This window comes from Penaeus japonicus, unplaced genomic scaffold, assembly GCF_977035675.1.
Source record: "Penaeus japonicus unplaced genomic scaffold, GWHDUDI00000001_assembly GWHDUDI00000006, whole genome shotgun sequence".
NCBI classification, from domain to species: Eukaryota; Metazoa; Arthropoda; class Malacostraca; order Decapoda; family Penaeidae; genus Penaeus; species Penaeus japonicus.
Window position 1 is genome coordinate 26,916,231 of NW_028234408.1, and position 14,508 is coordinate 26,930,738.

Below are 14,508 nucleotides of genomic sequence, written 5' to 3' on the forward strand. Positions count from 1 at the left end.
TTATTATTATAAGCTACATGTTATTATCATTATGATTATTTATTATCATTGTCATCGTTATTTTTATCCTAATTTTCATTATTATCATTGTCCTTATTATTATTGTTATTATAATTAACATTGCTATCATCATTATTGCCATCATTATTACTATTGTTGTCATTATTTTCATTGATAATGGTGTTATTATGATTATTGTCATTATCATTATCACTATTACTATTGTCATTATTTTCATTATAGTCAATCATATTATTTTATCACTATTACTACGTATTACTAATATCATTGTTATTATTCTTGCAATCATTATCCTTACTACTATCATTAACATCATCATTATTTTTATTAAATTATTATCATTATTACTATTATCAACACCATCATGTTCTTTATGATTATTATTATTACCATAAGCATTATTCATAATCACTCCTGATTTCATCATAATGAGTCCTATCATCATTACTATTACCATGCCCCTCATTGTCCTCATTATCATAATCATAATTTGAATGGTCAGTCATCATCATAATCGTCCTTCTACTCTCCTTGTATGAGGGCCAGAGAACACATCTCCCTCGCGTGTTCCGAGGGCGCTCGCTCGAAAGACTTTGGCCTCTCGCCTTGGCCTGTCGCCTTGGCCTCTCTCCTTGGCCTCTCCTTGGCCTCTCGCCTTGGCCTCGAAACCTCTTCAGGAGACGCGGCCGACGATGAGCTTCTTGTAGTGATGCGCGCCTCGGAGTCTTGTTTATCTCGCCTTGATTTGGTTTCAGTATTTTGCCTCATATTGTGAATATCATTCTTATAATCACAGGGTAGTTGCTAGTCTTCAGGCTTTTGTGTCTAACATTTCTAAACCGGTCTGTTCAATTTGCGGCATGATACATGTCAAGGGATGTCATATTCAGCAATGTAATTTTCATAAAACATTCTCAATTCCACATTGCATAAAGTTAATTGGCGCGATAGTAATTATGAAAAGGTCCACTTTCCTCTTATTTTCATAAAATTACCGCAAACAAGGCTTACCACCTGGGTATCTTCAATACGGTTGATATAGAGCAATATTCTAAATGTAACATTAATGGGGAAGAAGAATTTGCACTTTACGTTGCTTTTTTTTTATTCCGATATGTACCTATCTCTTCGCAAAATGCAAATACTGTTATTCAATGCAAAGGTGCTCAGCATATGTGCATACAAACAAAAATCCATTTAAACATTTTATTGTCATATTTTACACTGATTATCTATTCAACGTATCACAGCTCACAAGTTGGAGAAGAGATGATGGCAGGAGCGGGTCCCAGGGACCGGCCAAGCTTGTGGGGGCTACCTACTTTACAATCTTCCGGCTTAGATTCACACTGACCTGAATAGAAGGAATCTAAGCTGGATATTAATATAGAACCACAAGCACAGCGTGTCTTTTCACACTGTAGGTGATGTGCATGGGCAGAAAACTGACCTGACGATTTGTCCACACGGATGAGATGATACAACGGAAATGCAATGATGCCGCAATGATGTTAACTGCCCACCACCGGACCCTGGCTTACCGTGGCCCAAGACCTGCTGCGGGTGATGTAGGTGAGGCAAGAGCCGAGTGACCGTGACCTGACAGACACTGACAACCCGGGGAAGCTACAGGTGAGATAAGTGAGGCATCAGCCTACAAGTTACCTGCTGACAACCGGTGACTCTTTAGAACCCAAGCTGCTGATCACTTGGAATCACAGCTGGCATTCCCGAGAACCACAGCTAGTGACCTTCTAGAACCACAACTCGTTACTCCCTGGAACCACTGCCGGTGAAGTATATAACATAAAATGTATCAGTGTTTCTCTTCCACTAAGCAAAGGAAAGGCCCGTTGGAAATGACTCTCGAAGACTCTTCTACGTCTAGAAGCTTTGGCTTTTCATTAAGAAAACGTACATATAAATATATTCTATTTACATCATTATATACATCCAAATATTTCCTTTATACATGTACACACTCCTCGGACCGAAAAAGGCACTTCCTCTAATAGCCATTCACGTTTACTGGTGTGATTCTGAAGCGAAGTATAGAGCACTGTGGCACTGAGGCTTAACCCAACATCAGACGAAACTAAACACTCAACTCTGGAATGTAGCACACTTAACAGAAATATAACACTTCTTACATATAAAAATCACAAAGGCTTCGACACCATCTTCACAGAGCTACAAAAGTTCTGCGGTGTGTAAATAAATGAGACCAATAAATAAAACGTACATCGACTAGTTATCAAAGTTGCAGGAAATCATGTCCATTTCCGCCACGATGCCCTCTGCAGCTGAGTGCACTACTTAGTCTCTGTTTTCTCATGCACTCTTTCAGGTTCACTAAAAATGGAAATTTAAGTTTACAATTACTTAAAACAAAAACTCCAAACTGTATGGAAATACGCCTTGCACCATCAAGGATAATACCAACTGGACTTGTGATAGTAACTATTCAGACTATACAGTTCCAAAAGTCCAGCTGGAAAGCACAAGTGAAGAAATAGTCTAAAGACACTCGCTAATGACTCAAGCCGACATTTTCTTACATACTCCATTTATAAGACAAAAGTAGTCTCCACTGCAGCACACACGAACATCACTAACACTCGCTGAATTGCTGGGGTCTATAGTGCGGGGCTCGCGACACCACCACGTGAGCAGGCTCTCCGTTGAGGGCCTGCGATGCCACGAGGCCTCGTCCGCCGCCCTCGTGAATGACTGGCAGGCTCTGGGGTGCCTGTGGGTTCGAGGGTGACGTCAAGCGACAGACCACTTGCTCCCCGTTCAAAACTGCCACGGTCATCAGGTTATCACGTGAAAGATGTTGCTGTGCCTGTTGCAACTGTTCCAGATCTCGACTCATCTGAGCAGCATTGAAATCCCGCAATCTCTCCTCACTGAGAGCGAACTGCTGGTCTTGCGGGCTCCGAGGGAAGTGGTGACCTTGAGCGTGGTGATAAGGAAGCAGGGGTCGGGCATCACCATAGCTTCTGGAGGACTGTCGGCTCATGTCACTTGGCGTGCCTCGCTTCATGTCTTCATCGGAAAGGTCCGACACCTGTAATGTCTCTTGGCCCGTCGGCCCATTCACAACGCCGGCGGAGCGCCCCACGAAACGTTCCCGTTCAATCTCCTCGTACACTGGGTCACCTTCTGTTTCGATCTCCATGTAAGTGTGGTTCCAGGGCGAGTGAGAACGAGCGGTGTTGGCGTTGCCCCGGAGCATAGCGGCGACGGCTGGAGGCACAGCGGCGGGCGACAGTTGTGTTGTGTAACTATTGGGCACTGTGATAACTTTATTGCCGCCTTCCATGTTGGGGAATGTCAGGCAGCCGTCCAGGCCGCCACTTGCATTGATACTGTTGAGTTTAGCGAGGTAAGCATTCTTGAGGTCGGCGTTCAGGGAGTTGGAGTAGCGGTGGTGGTGGTTGTTCCATCCCGCGCGAGGCGAGTCCTCTTGCTCCGAACCTCCGTGACCCGAATCCCGCGAGAAGGACTTGTAGGAAGCATCTTCTTCCGCGTGTTTAAGGGTGGCGTGATGAAGGCTGGTGTTGGTGGTGGTGGCTGTGGTGGTGGTGGTGGTGCGCGGGAGGGTCACTGTGTGGTGGCGGGGCAACGACTGATGCAGGGCGCCGAGGGGTAGGTGGCCCGTGACCCCCTGACGAAGAGACCCCCCAGGGCCCATCGTGGACGTGCCCCCTGACAGCAGGGGTCCCACCGGAGGGCGTGTGCTGGCCCCGGGCCCCTTCACTCCGCCGAGCTGACACAGCGTTGGAAGATACTGGAACAAGTAAAGCGTGTAAGTGCAAGGTATTTATATATATCATCGTGATTAACAACCTCGGTAAAAGACTTTAAAGTGAAGTGTTCCTAAAAGCTTTAATGCAAACGTGAAATCTGGAATTTGAATTTTGAAGTGACCAATTATAAAGGCAAGCAGAAAACAGAACAATAAAAGCAAAACTTAAATGAATATAAACAATAACTCAGCTACAGCCACTAATATGTGCAATGAGTGCCAAGTGCAATTGAAGGCAGAAAGCAAGCGACCCACACCAACCCACACCACCGACACCAAGGGGCAAATGGCGGTACAAGCAACACGTTCCAGATAGAGTCTGCGTTACTAGCACCAGCAGGAGAAGGAGAGGAGGAGGAGGAGGAGGAGGAGGAAGCCAGGGCGCCCAGAGTGTGAGGGCTCGTGTGTACCTGACGGCGGGGAGGTGGCTGCCGCGGGGGGGCCGGGGGGACGTGGGGCCGCACCTCGGGGGTCTCTGGGGTGGTGATGGTGATGCTTGTGGGGGGGAGAGGGGCTGGGGGGATTCAAGGGGTGAGGTCCTCCTTCTACAGGAGTTGAAGGAGGACTTCTCGAGGATGTTGAGGAGCTGGAGGATGAAGTGAGGGAGGGGCAGGTGGTGAGGGTTGTGGTGGTGGTCGGGTCCCGGCACGAGTTACTACCCACTTGGTTGAGGGCGGGCGAGGCGAGGGCGTGATTGAGGGCGTGAGAGATGGCGGGGTGGGGGTTGGTGTTGTTGTTATTGGGGCTGTAGGTCTGCTTCTCGGCGGCAAAGACTCCGCGCACGGCCTGCGGGAGCCAAGCCTCTCGCTCCACTGCAGACCGACACCATTCCCGCACCTACACGCAGACAGACAGACACACGTTACTACAATCTCACCTGAGCTATGCGAGACTACTTACAAACCACTACTAGACTCAACATAAAAATCAAAAGCTGAAGCAAAAACTGTAAAGCATGAAGCAGCCATTCAGCAAACTTATGGCAAAGTCACAGAACAAAACTCTTTGTCTACCATGCGCTAAACACAAAATACGTGAAACAAAACAAATGAGTCAAACTAGCAAGAAGTCGAACGTGTGGCAAACGCAACACACGTACGCTTACCTTCTGGTTCCGGACGCAGTAGTAGATGAAGATGAAGATTCCGTGCAGGGCGTTGAGGACGCAGAAGGCGGCGGCGATGGGCAGCGACGGCCGGTGCAGGAAGAGCAGGCCGAGCGTCCAGGTCAGCACCATCAGCAGCAGCAACGTAATGGCCCCTCGCAGCCAAGCCCTGGAGACCGGAGGAGCTTCATTATTCACGTAATTACACGTTTCATACATGTTGACGAACAGATGATGCTCGCTATAAAGTTATCCAAAGTCTCATCCCTTTTAACTTTTTTCCCCGAGAGTTTAGGACATGAAGTGAACCCGACAAGTCAGACGCCATCTATGCCCAGCAAAATCTCGGAGGCAGTGAAGACATCACAGGTCTAGCTAGGCATTCCGACCGGCTTGGCTCCACCACCTGCCTCACTTACCGAAACTAACATACAGCTATAACAACTTCAACAATTTGCGGTTTGCATACGTCATTCATCTGGCTCCGGAAATATCCAAATGAATACAAAATTGATCACGAGGAAATGCCTCAACCTTCTTCGGCGAGGTGTAACTACAGCAGGGATGTCGCTAATGACTCATTATGAAAATATTTTAATGTGCCTTCCAGTATCTCATTACCATCCTCCCCGGGCCTACAATGCCAAGTAATTTTGTAAATGAGTTGTAAATTAACATATGTATACACACACACACACACACACACACATATCTATATCTATATATATATATATATATATATATATATATATATATATATATATATATATAAATTTGTGTGTGTGTGTGTGTGTGTGTGTGAGTGTGTGTATGTGTGTGTGTGTGAGTGTGTGTGTGTGTGTGTGTGTGTGTGTGTGTGTGTGTGTGTGTGTGTGTGTGTGTGTGTGTGTGTGTGTGTGTGTGTGTGTGTGTGTTGTGTGGTGTGTGAGTGAGTGAGTGAGTGAGTGAGTGAGTGAGTGAGAGAGTGAGTGAGTGAGTGTGAGTGTGTGTGTGTGTGTGTGTGTGTGTGTGTGTGTGTGTGTGTGTGTGTGTGTGTGTGTGTTTTGTGTAGAGGTGTACGTTTATATATAAATATAAATATAAATATAAATATAAATATATATATATATATATATATATATATATATATATATATCTATATATATTATACACACACACACACACACACACACACACATATATATATATAATATATATATATATATATATATATATATTCGTATATCTATCTATCTCTATATACATATATATTAATTCATTCTTTTGTACACACACACACACACACACATATATATATATATATATATATATATATATTCGTATATATATTAATATATCTATCTATCTATCTATCTTTACACACACACACACACACACACACACACATATATATATATATATATATATATATATATATATATATATATATATATATATTCGCATATCTATCTATCTCTATATACATATATATATATATATAAATTTATTCATTTGTATACATATACATACACACACACACACACACGCACACATATATATATATATTCGTATATATATTCATATATATATCTGTCTATCTGTCTACCTATCTATCTATCTATCTATCTCTACACACACACACACACACACACACACACACACACACACACACACACACACACACATATATATATATATATATATATATATATATATATATATATATATATATATATATATATGTTTATGTATATATACACACATATACCTAGTATGTATATAACGTGTATAAACGATATCTCTTAGTCTAAAATGGCAAAGAAAGCGTTTTATTAACAAGGGCGGTGTCTCGTTCGGCGTGTAAACACTGGGAAGCATGGCCGAAGATGTATGTTTTAACGGAGCCAAATGAGTGCTACCTCGGTACGTATATTTGAAAATGCCGATGAGCCAGATCATGGCGGGTCGCTACTAGGGCCCTCGCTGGCTGGGAACAAAGACATGACAAACCACCAGCACAGCCACAACAAAGCAAAATGATTGGCTTCCCCTTTCGAGGTTTTCATTGGTCGGGAACCTAGCAATGACAAACGTTCATTCGAGACGCGGCCATGCATTACTGTAAAAGGTAAGGTACTTGGCAGAGATTCGCGAGAAGATTGAAGAATTCCGCACGGTAAGAAAATATGATAAAAACATAAACGTCACACCGCATTATTCTTTTGAAAAGTAATTAAAAAATCGGTAATAAAATATACAAAAAAGTTAGCAAATTTGGCATCGGAGTCCGCGGGGCATGGGGTAGGTTGCGGGGAGCTAAGTATCCAGCCACTCTTGTTTTAACGACGGTAATTATGGGGTATTTTTATCCTGTTACTATGCAAATCGTTCGAGCCAAGTTAATTACGCAGCCGGGTTAGCGTGGCCAGCCGGTGAGGCTTAGGACACGCCGTATTTTATGACATCGTAGACGAAAATGACACACGTAGGGAGAGCGCTCTTGCGCAGGAACAGAGTACGCGATCGGCCGCGCTCAGAGCTGGTCGAAACTCCCGCGCCGGACAAGGGCTGTGGCGAGCAAGGGCTTGGGCGGGAGGTTGACCTCATTCACGGCAACGGATGATAAGATGTAACACAACAGGATGATAATGGCACTAATGATAATGGAGATGAGGAGGACGATGATGATGATGATAATGATGATGATGGCGAGGATAATAATAATAATAACAATAATAATAACAATAATGGCAGACGTAAAAGCTGAAGTAGTAATAATAACAAATATAGCAATAGCAACAGCAGAAGTAGTAGTAGAAGAGGAGGAGGAGGAGGAGGAGGAGGAGGAGGAGGAGGAGGAGGAGGAGGAGGAGGAGGAGGAGGAGGAGGAGGAGGAGGAGGAGAAGGAGAAGAAGGAGGAGCAGGAGCAGCAGCAGCAGCATCAACAGAAGAAGAGGGAGGAGGAGGAAGAGAAGGAGGGGGAGGAGGCCGAAAGGGAGGGGGAAGAGGAGGAAAGGGAGGAGGAGGAAAAGGATGTGGAGAAAGAAGAGGAAGAAGTGGTGAAGAAGGAGGAGAAGGAAGAAGAGTAAGAGGAAGAGGAAGAAGAGGAAAATGAGGATGAGGAGAGGAAGATTCATAAACAAAAGGCTGGAAAGAAGAGTAAACGAAGCACAAGAGCTCGATATACGTGAAATAAGAAGACGTGGTTAACATTCTGACAAGAAATTAATGGCGCGATTAAACAGTGAAAGAGATTGCGAGCTGCTCTCCTGATATACACAAGCTGTCAAAAATTCTGTCTCTCGCCACCCTCTCTTTCTCTCATGTCTGTCTCTCTCTCTCTCTCTCTCTCTCTCTCTCTCTCTCTCTCTCTCTCTCTCTCTCTCTCTCTCTCTCTCTCTCTCCCTTCTCTCTTTCTCTTTCTCTTTTCTTCTCTCTTTCTCTTTCTCTTCTCTTCCCTTCTCTCTCTCTCTCTCTCTCCCTTCTCTCTCTCTCTCTCTCTCTCTCTCTCTCTCTCTCTCTCTCTCTCTCTCTCTCTCTCTCTCTCTCTCTCTCTCTCTCTCTCTCTCTCTCTCTCTCTCTCTCCTGTGTGTGCGTGTGTGTGTGTGTGTGTGTGTGTGTGTGTGTGTGTGTGTGTGTGTGTGTGTGTGTGTGTGTGTGTGTGTGTGTGTGTGTGTGTGTGTGTGTGTGTGTGTGTGTGTGTGCGTGTGCGCGCGTGCGTGTATTTACGAATCCGCTATCAATGCCATTTTCAAGGAGCAACATTTCTGAAGAGCACCGTTCACCGAGCAAGCGCCAAGAGCACAGCCAGGCCCCTATGACAAAATCCACTCAAGATGCGCAAACGCGGCGGTCAGTGCGGCTCTGGCCTTGGGCATCAAGGCAAGAACCTCGACTCACGTGTTAGTCTTGATGATGCTGTAGGTGCAGGCAATTCAACCCAGCTTATGGTCTTTTAATTTTATTGCAAGCTGATTTATGATGGGATATTAAAGTAATGGTGTTTTTTTATGATTAATGTTTACAAAATAACTGACGACGGTCATGCATTGAGTAATTACTGAGTTTTTCTCGAAACTCGGGCAGACTACGTATATACCCAACGGCCAGGTACAGTTTTCACGAGTTTCATTTTGCATCAGAAAAGACCGACTTTTGTCCCTGACGTTGAAATAAGAAACACTACAAATATGCTCGAGTTCAGTTACCTTCGTATTCACTAAAATATTTGAAAACGGATGAATTTGAATAATGAAAGTAAAAATAAACAACAAAGCGACGATCAGAGATTGGTAGGGGTTGAAAAGCTCCTCTGAATATGCAACAGACAGACATGCAGGGCACAGCATGCACATGATGTAAATATTTAATGGCCAACCTTATGACTGCCTGCGACAAAGAAAAAGAGAACGACATGCACATAAAAAGCACAAGGAGCACGATAGGTCATCGCTACAGCAGGCCCGGCCAGACAAACGCAAAAGTCCAATCGGGGCGAGAGCGAAATGACTGCCACCTGAAGGCGATTGCAAGAACAGGATTAAAACTACAGGGCTACGGATGGAAGACACGGCGTGTGAAAGTGAGGCGGGGTTTGAGGGGAGCTGGGTTCGATGCACATCATGCACAAATAGCAAAACAGTGCAGAAGCGTGCATGGTGGAGACAAGTGGGGGCTTACAGGCGGGAGTAGAGTCGGTGTTGGAGAGCGTTGGTATACACGCCGCTGCCAGTGAGATAAATATGGTGGATTTAGAGAGATGCTAAAGTAATGGGTACGAGGTGGGGGTCGAGGGACAGGTATCTAACATCTACAGAATAGAAGTTCTGTTAGTTCATAGAGTAGGCACAGGCCTACTTTCTGAGGCATAGAAGGGTCAGTGATATCAGTATAGTGAAACAACGGAGTTTTGTGCAATGAAAGTGGTAATCCATCTGAACAAAAGTCCAAACACTGAGGGGCTCTAAATGAAGAACATAAGTATAAAGAGATGAAACTGTCTTCATTCTAGTACACAGCCGAGGGAAGTCTGACGTACCTGGTTGAGTCGAGTCGTGCCATCTCCTTGGTCTTCAAGGCGTCGTCAGGGGAGAGCCTGCAGGTGTAGACGAGGGCGGCTGCCAGAAGGGCCACGTGAGCCGCGAGCAGCAGCAGCGCAGGGCCAACGAGGGAGAACACGAAGTAATTGTCAGTCCTGAGCCAGCAATACTGATCGGTGCCATAGCTGAAGGGGTCTACGACCGCAGCAGCGGCCACCACCAAGAGTGGGAGGCCGTAGGCCAGAGTATAGTGCCACCATCGCAGTCGGAGTGAATCGCACTCTACTGCTCGAGCAACACTCATATACACGTGGACACCTGAAAGATAAAACAGTCGAAATATAACTTGTCACTTTCGTGAAGACACACACACACAAACATTTACTGACATGACTGACAACTACTAATAAAAAAAATGACACGTACCTTCCATGAACATCCAAGCAAATGCTGAGAGAACCGTGTAATGTAGAACGCCGGCCACCACACCACACAGGACTGGAGTGTCGGTCCTCCACACGCCAACAAGAAATACCAGTTCGGCTGCAGTGAGGCAGATACACACATGTCTATGCACAGCAGTTCGTGGAGAGGCCAAGCTTCGGAAAACTGAGAACACCAGAAGAGAACCGCCTACACACACGAGGCTCACTGCACACCCAACGTAAACCAAAATGCGCAAGGCAGCTTGTGGATCCTCAGCCGCTCCGCCATCGGACTTCTCCATCAGAACGGCGAAGTTCGTAAGATGATCGCACTTACAGGTGACGTGAGAGCGATTGTGGCACACGACGCGACACCCCTCATCGCTCCACGCTGACGTGGTGTAATCCCAGAAGGCACACACAGGGCGAGTCACGTTCTCCTGTCGTAACAGCGAGAAAGTGAGAGTAACGGGTTCAGGCAGCTGAATGTGGCGACCACGACCCAGTGATGCAGACACAACCCTCGAGTTCACTAAACGCGTGATGTTTCCAGACCGATGTCCAAGAGGTTCTGAACCTGGCTCAAGCAGGTCCTCCAGGTGCTGGTACGTGAGAAACACAACTCTCGTTGTGCCGCCATCGCTGTTTTCGAGGACTGCCTCTGGTGGCAGCGCGACAGTGTCGGTGAACCCCCAGTCCACGGTCTGATCTTGGGCTGACGGGAATTCCACAGAGGATCCGTCAGCCGTAACCGCTCGGGCAGACGCCAGCACGTGAGACTTATGGTGTACGGCTTCCGTACCGGTGGGTAAGACATCGGCCAACAGGAAGGTTGCCTCTTCCAGAGCTACCATGAGCTGCGTTACGGCATGGCGTCTCTCCCTCACCGCTAGGTCGCCCCAGGACCCCGCCATCCCCGCCGCCAGCAGGGCAGACCCAGTGGAAAGAGCCGACTGCAACATCTCCGTCACCAGTGCCTGGCGCTGGCGTGGCTCTGGGAAAGCATGCAAGTGTTCTGCCATGCGGGTGGCCAGTGTGGAGAGGAGGCGTGCCGTGGTGATCAAATCGCCGCCGTACAGGGCTTTATTTTCTGTCACTTTGGCCAAGTCGGCCGCTACGCCTATCAGTGAGTCGTGAGAATTTGCTCGAGTCTCTAGCGTAGCCAGCCACACGCTGCGACATTCGCTCAGGTCGGCAGGGCCCGCCCAGTCCACAATCTTGCACGTGCGCCTCGCCCATCCGGAGGCGCCCCCTGGACACGGCTGCACAGCGATTTCCCCGCCGCGAGTCCAGTTCCAATAGAGTCCGCGAGCTAATGAAGGAGGGCAGTATAGATTTTCATAGTCACCATCCATACGTGGGGGAGGCACGGGCGGCGAGGGCGTGCTGCTAGCTGGGGTCGTGGAGCTACTCGGGATGACAGTAGAGGTAGAGGTAGAGGTAGATAACGTAGAAGACGACGGCAATGCTGGAGCAGGAGAGGTGGCGTTCTCCATGGGTGCTGTAGCAGGCGCCTCGGCCTCGGGGCTCTCTGCTGGCTCCTCCTGACCTTGTGGTTCCACGTCAGGCGCCCGGGTGGTAGTTGTGGTGCTCGTGGTAGTTGTGGTAGTGCTTGTGGTGGTTGTGGTAGGTGTGGTGGTAGATGGCGGGAGGGTGGTTGAGGTGGTTGTGCTGTAGTTAGCATACAGAGTTGGAGGTATCCGGATCGGGGCTCTTGTAGGCAGGTACCAAGGCGGCCGCGGTCTGGAGGTAGTTGTGGTGGTCGTGTCTGCAAGACCAACACTTCAGTTATGCTTCGAAAATACTGAATCTTTAAGGATATCTATCTATATCTATGTATTTGCATTTATACATCCATATATATGTATCTATATTCAAACACCTATCTCTAAATGGATAAATATATACAGGTGTGTATGTATGTATGATTAAACATATAATATAATACATATATATACATTACGTACATATACGTATACATATACATACATACACACACATTATATATATATATATATATATATATATATATATATATATATATATATATATATATATATACATACACACACACACAAACACACACACACACACACACACACACACACACACACATATATATATATATTCCGGTTCTAGCTATGTAAGGTGTTGTAAATCTGTCATATATTTAATAGTATCCATTCATGATACAACAATACGTGGGGAAATCCATAACTTGACTCAAAGACGCTACTTTCAAATAATAACTTGAATCATTATCATACTGACATCTACCAAGTGGCTGTGACGAACGAACAATGGCGAGGCAAAGTTGAGATCGTATGAAAGGGAATGGAGGGCAGGGCCTTGAGGACAGTGCCAACGCTCCATGCTCGGATGCGACATTAACATGCAAATGGCACCGCGTCTCACAACGCTGGCAAAGTTTACGTCTAGACGAGCCCGTTTTGATGTGGCTCTAATGACGTTATAGTTTGTCTCAACTACTAAATGATTCAACATGAATAGCTGATGGAGTGAAACTCGCGTTGAAACAAATTGTGTAGGCGCTTGTTAACGGGCCATTAGAAATTGTTTAGCAGATGCTGTTTCACACTTCTGAGAGCAGCAGTTATATGACAGTAAATACAAACTGAGTCAGTCTTAACTTAAGAGAACATGCAATCCCAAGATTGTTACTATAGTATGTCACTATCTAATATAACATGCGGATCTACGAATTTGCCATTGGGCTTCGGGTGAAGGCCGAAAGGCTGCATTAACTTATGTGAGTGTATCAAATACTGAGAGAAAGGACACAGCGAAGGAGAAGGGAGAGCGTATATTACCTGTATTACAATTGTAATGCGCCTCCAGGTACTTGTGAGTACCCGGGCAACCGTCTCCAAAACGAGCCGTGTTGGCCTCGATGGTGCAAGACGGCTTTCCTGAGCAGCTTGCGAAGGGAAAACATTTTTAAGCAAAGAGACAATACTCACATGTCATCTCGGATAATGTTACGCTCTACAGATGCAAAGAAACCATACAGGTAGAAGTAGGCAGCGCATACGTGTGTCTGACACACGGACACACAAAGCAAAAGACAAACACAAACACAAACACACACACACACACACACACACACACACACACACACACACACACACACACACACACACACACACACAGAGGCCAGAGGTAAGATGGAGTAAGATGGCCCTAAAAGTCGTCTTTGATTAAGGAGAAAAGCTCATGATACAACATTGGCAGAAGTGGGATTAAGGACAACGTGGCGTCGATAAGAGAGCGGACCTATTGATTGCAGCGATAAGGTAGTGTGGCCGAAGAACAAGGTGCGAGGTATTAACTTTATGGTACGACTCTGCACGACCGTCTCGCCCGCCTCACTGCCGCGCCGACCTAGCGTGAATGGCTAGAATTAACCTTTACTACGGCCAGTATATAAATCTGTAATGATATAGTCTCGTAAATTGTCCGGGGGGGCGATAGAGGTGGACGAAACGTTCATCTTAAATAGTGAAGTTTTAATAATGGCCCATCACCCCAGCTGGCGTCCAGGAGGCGGGGCAAGACAGGTAGGGGTGCCAGGTGTACGAGGCTTGTATTCAGCTTCAGGAAAATAAACTTCGGGCTTATGGATGTTGAGTTCTTCTAAGATCTCACTGAATGCTCAGATTCCTAGAGATGTTTACTGAACGCTGGGGTCCCCTTGACTATCAAATTCAAAATAATCACATAACAGCATGAATCGCCTCTGAAGATAACAAGGGCATCCATCACGCAGACAAAGCTGCCCGCCCTGGAGGATGCGGCCGGGAGAGACATCGCGTACAACGAAATAAATAAAGAAGTAAGTTCAGATATGAAGGGGGAGACGATGTTAAGGTGGGATGGAGGGCAGTAATAGTGTCGGCTCCACACACCTTTGGCTAGACAATTAACTCCTTGGTCCACATCACGCGCCCCCCCTCCCCCTTCCCCTCTCTCCCTCTCCTTACTCCTTCTCACGACGCTTTGGATCCAACAACTTTTTTTGCTGGGATTTGCGTGATCGTAATTGCATATTACATTTTAAAATAATTAATTGCTCGTAAACCGTCAAATATTGATAAGATATTCATGACA

General features: G+C 46.1%; 1 protein-coding gene across 12 annotated transcripts in view; it reads right to left on the minus strand.

Annotated features, from left to right (window-relative positions):
- Nucleotides 1-1,213: 1,213 nt before the first annotated feature.
- Nucleotides 1,214-14,508, minus strand: part of LOC122257243 (latrophilin Cirl) — a 224,773-nt gene continuing 211,478 nt past the window's right edge. For 4 of the 12 annotated variants that reach the window (XM_086537852.1, XM_043022416.2, XM_043022413.2 and 1 more), the window contains 6 exons: nucleotides 10,382-12,148; nucleotides 9,955-10,273; nucleotides 9,597-9,641; nucleotides 4,938-5,106; nucleotides 4,496-4,669; nucleotides 1,214-3,814 (listed from right to left, as the gene is read on the minus strand). In XM_086537852.1, coding sequence (XP_086393978.1) covers nucleotides 2,633-3,814; nucleotides 4,496-4,669; nucleotides 4,938-5,106; nucleotides 9,597-9,641; nucleotides 9,955-10,273; nucleotides 10,382-12,148 — 3,656 coding nt within the window. In that variant the 3' untranslated portion in view covers nucleotides 1,214-2,632. Of the gene's footprint in view, nucleotides 3,815-4,242; nucleotides 4,670-4,937; nucleotides 5,107-9,596; nucleotides 9,642-9,954; nucleotides 10,274-10,381; nucleotides 12,149-13,211; nucleotides 13,319-14,508 lie in introns of all 12 variants that reach the window. The other 8 variants (XM_086537854.1, XM_043022418.2, XM_043022414.2 and 5 more) reach the window with 7 other exon arrangements.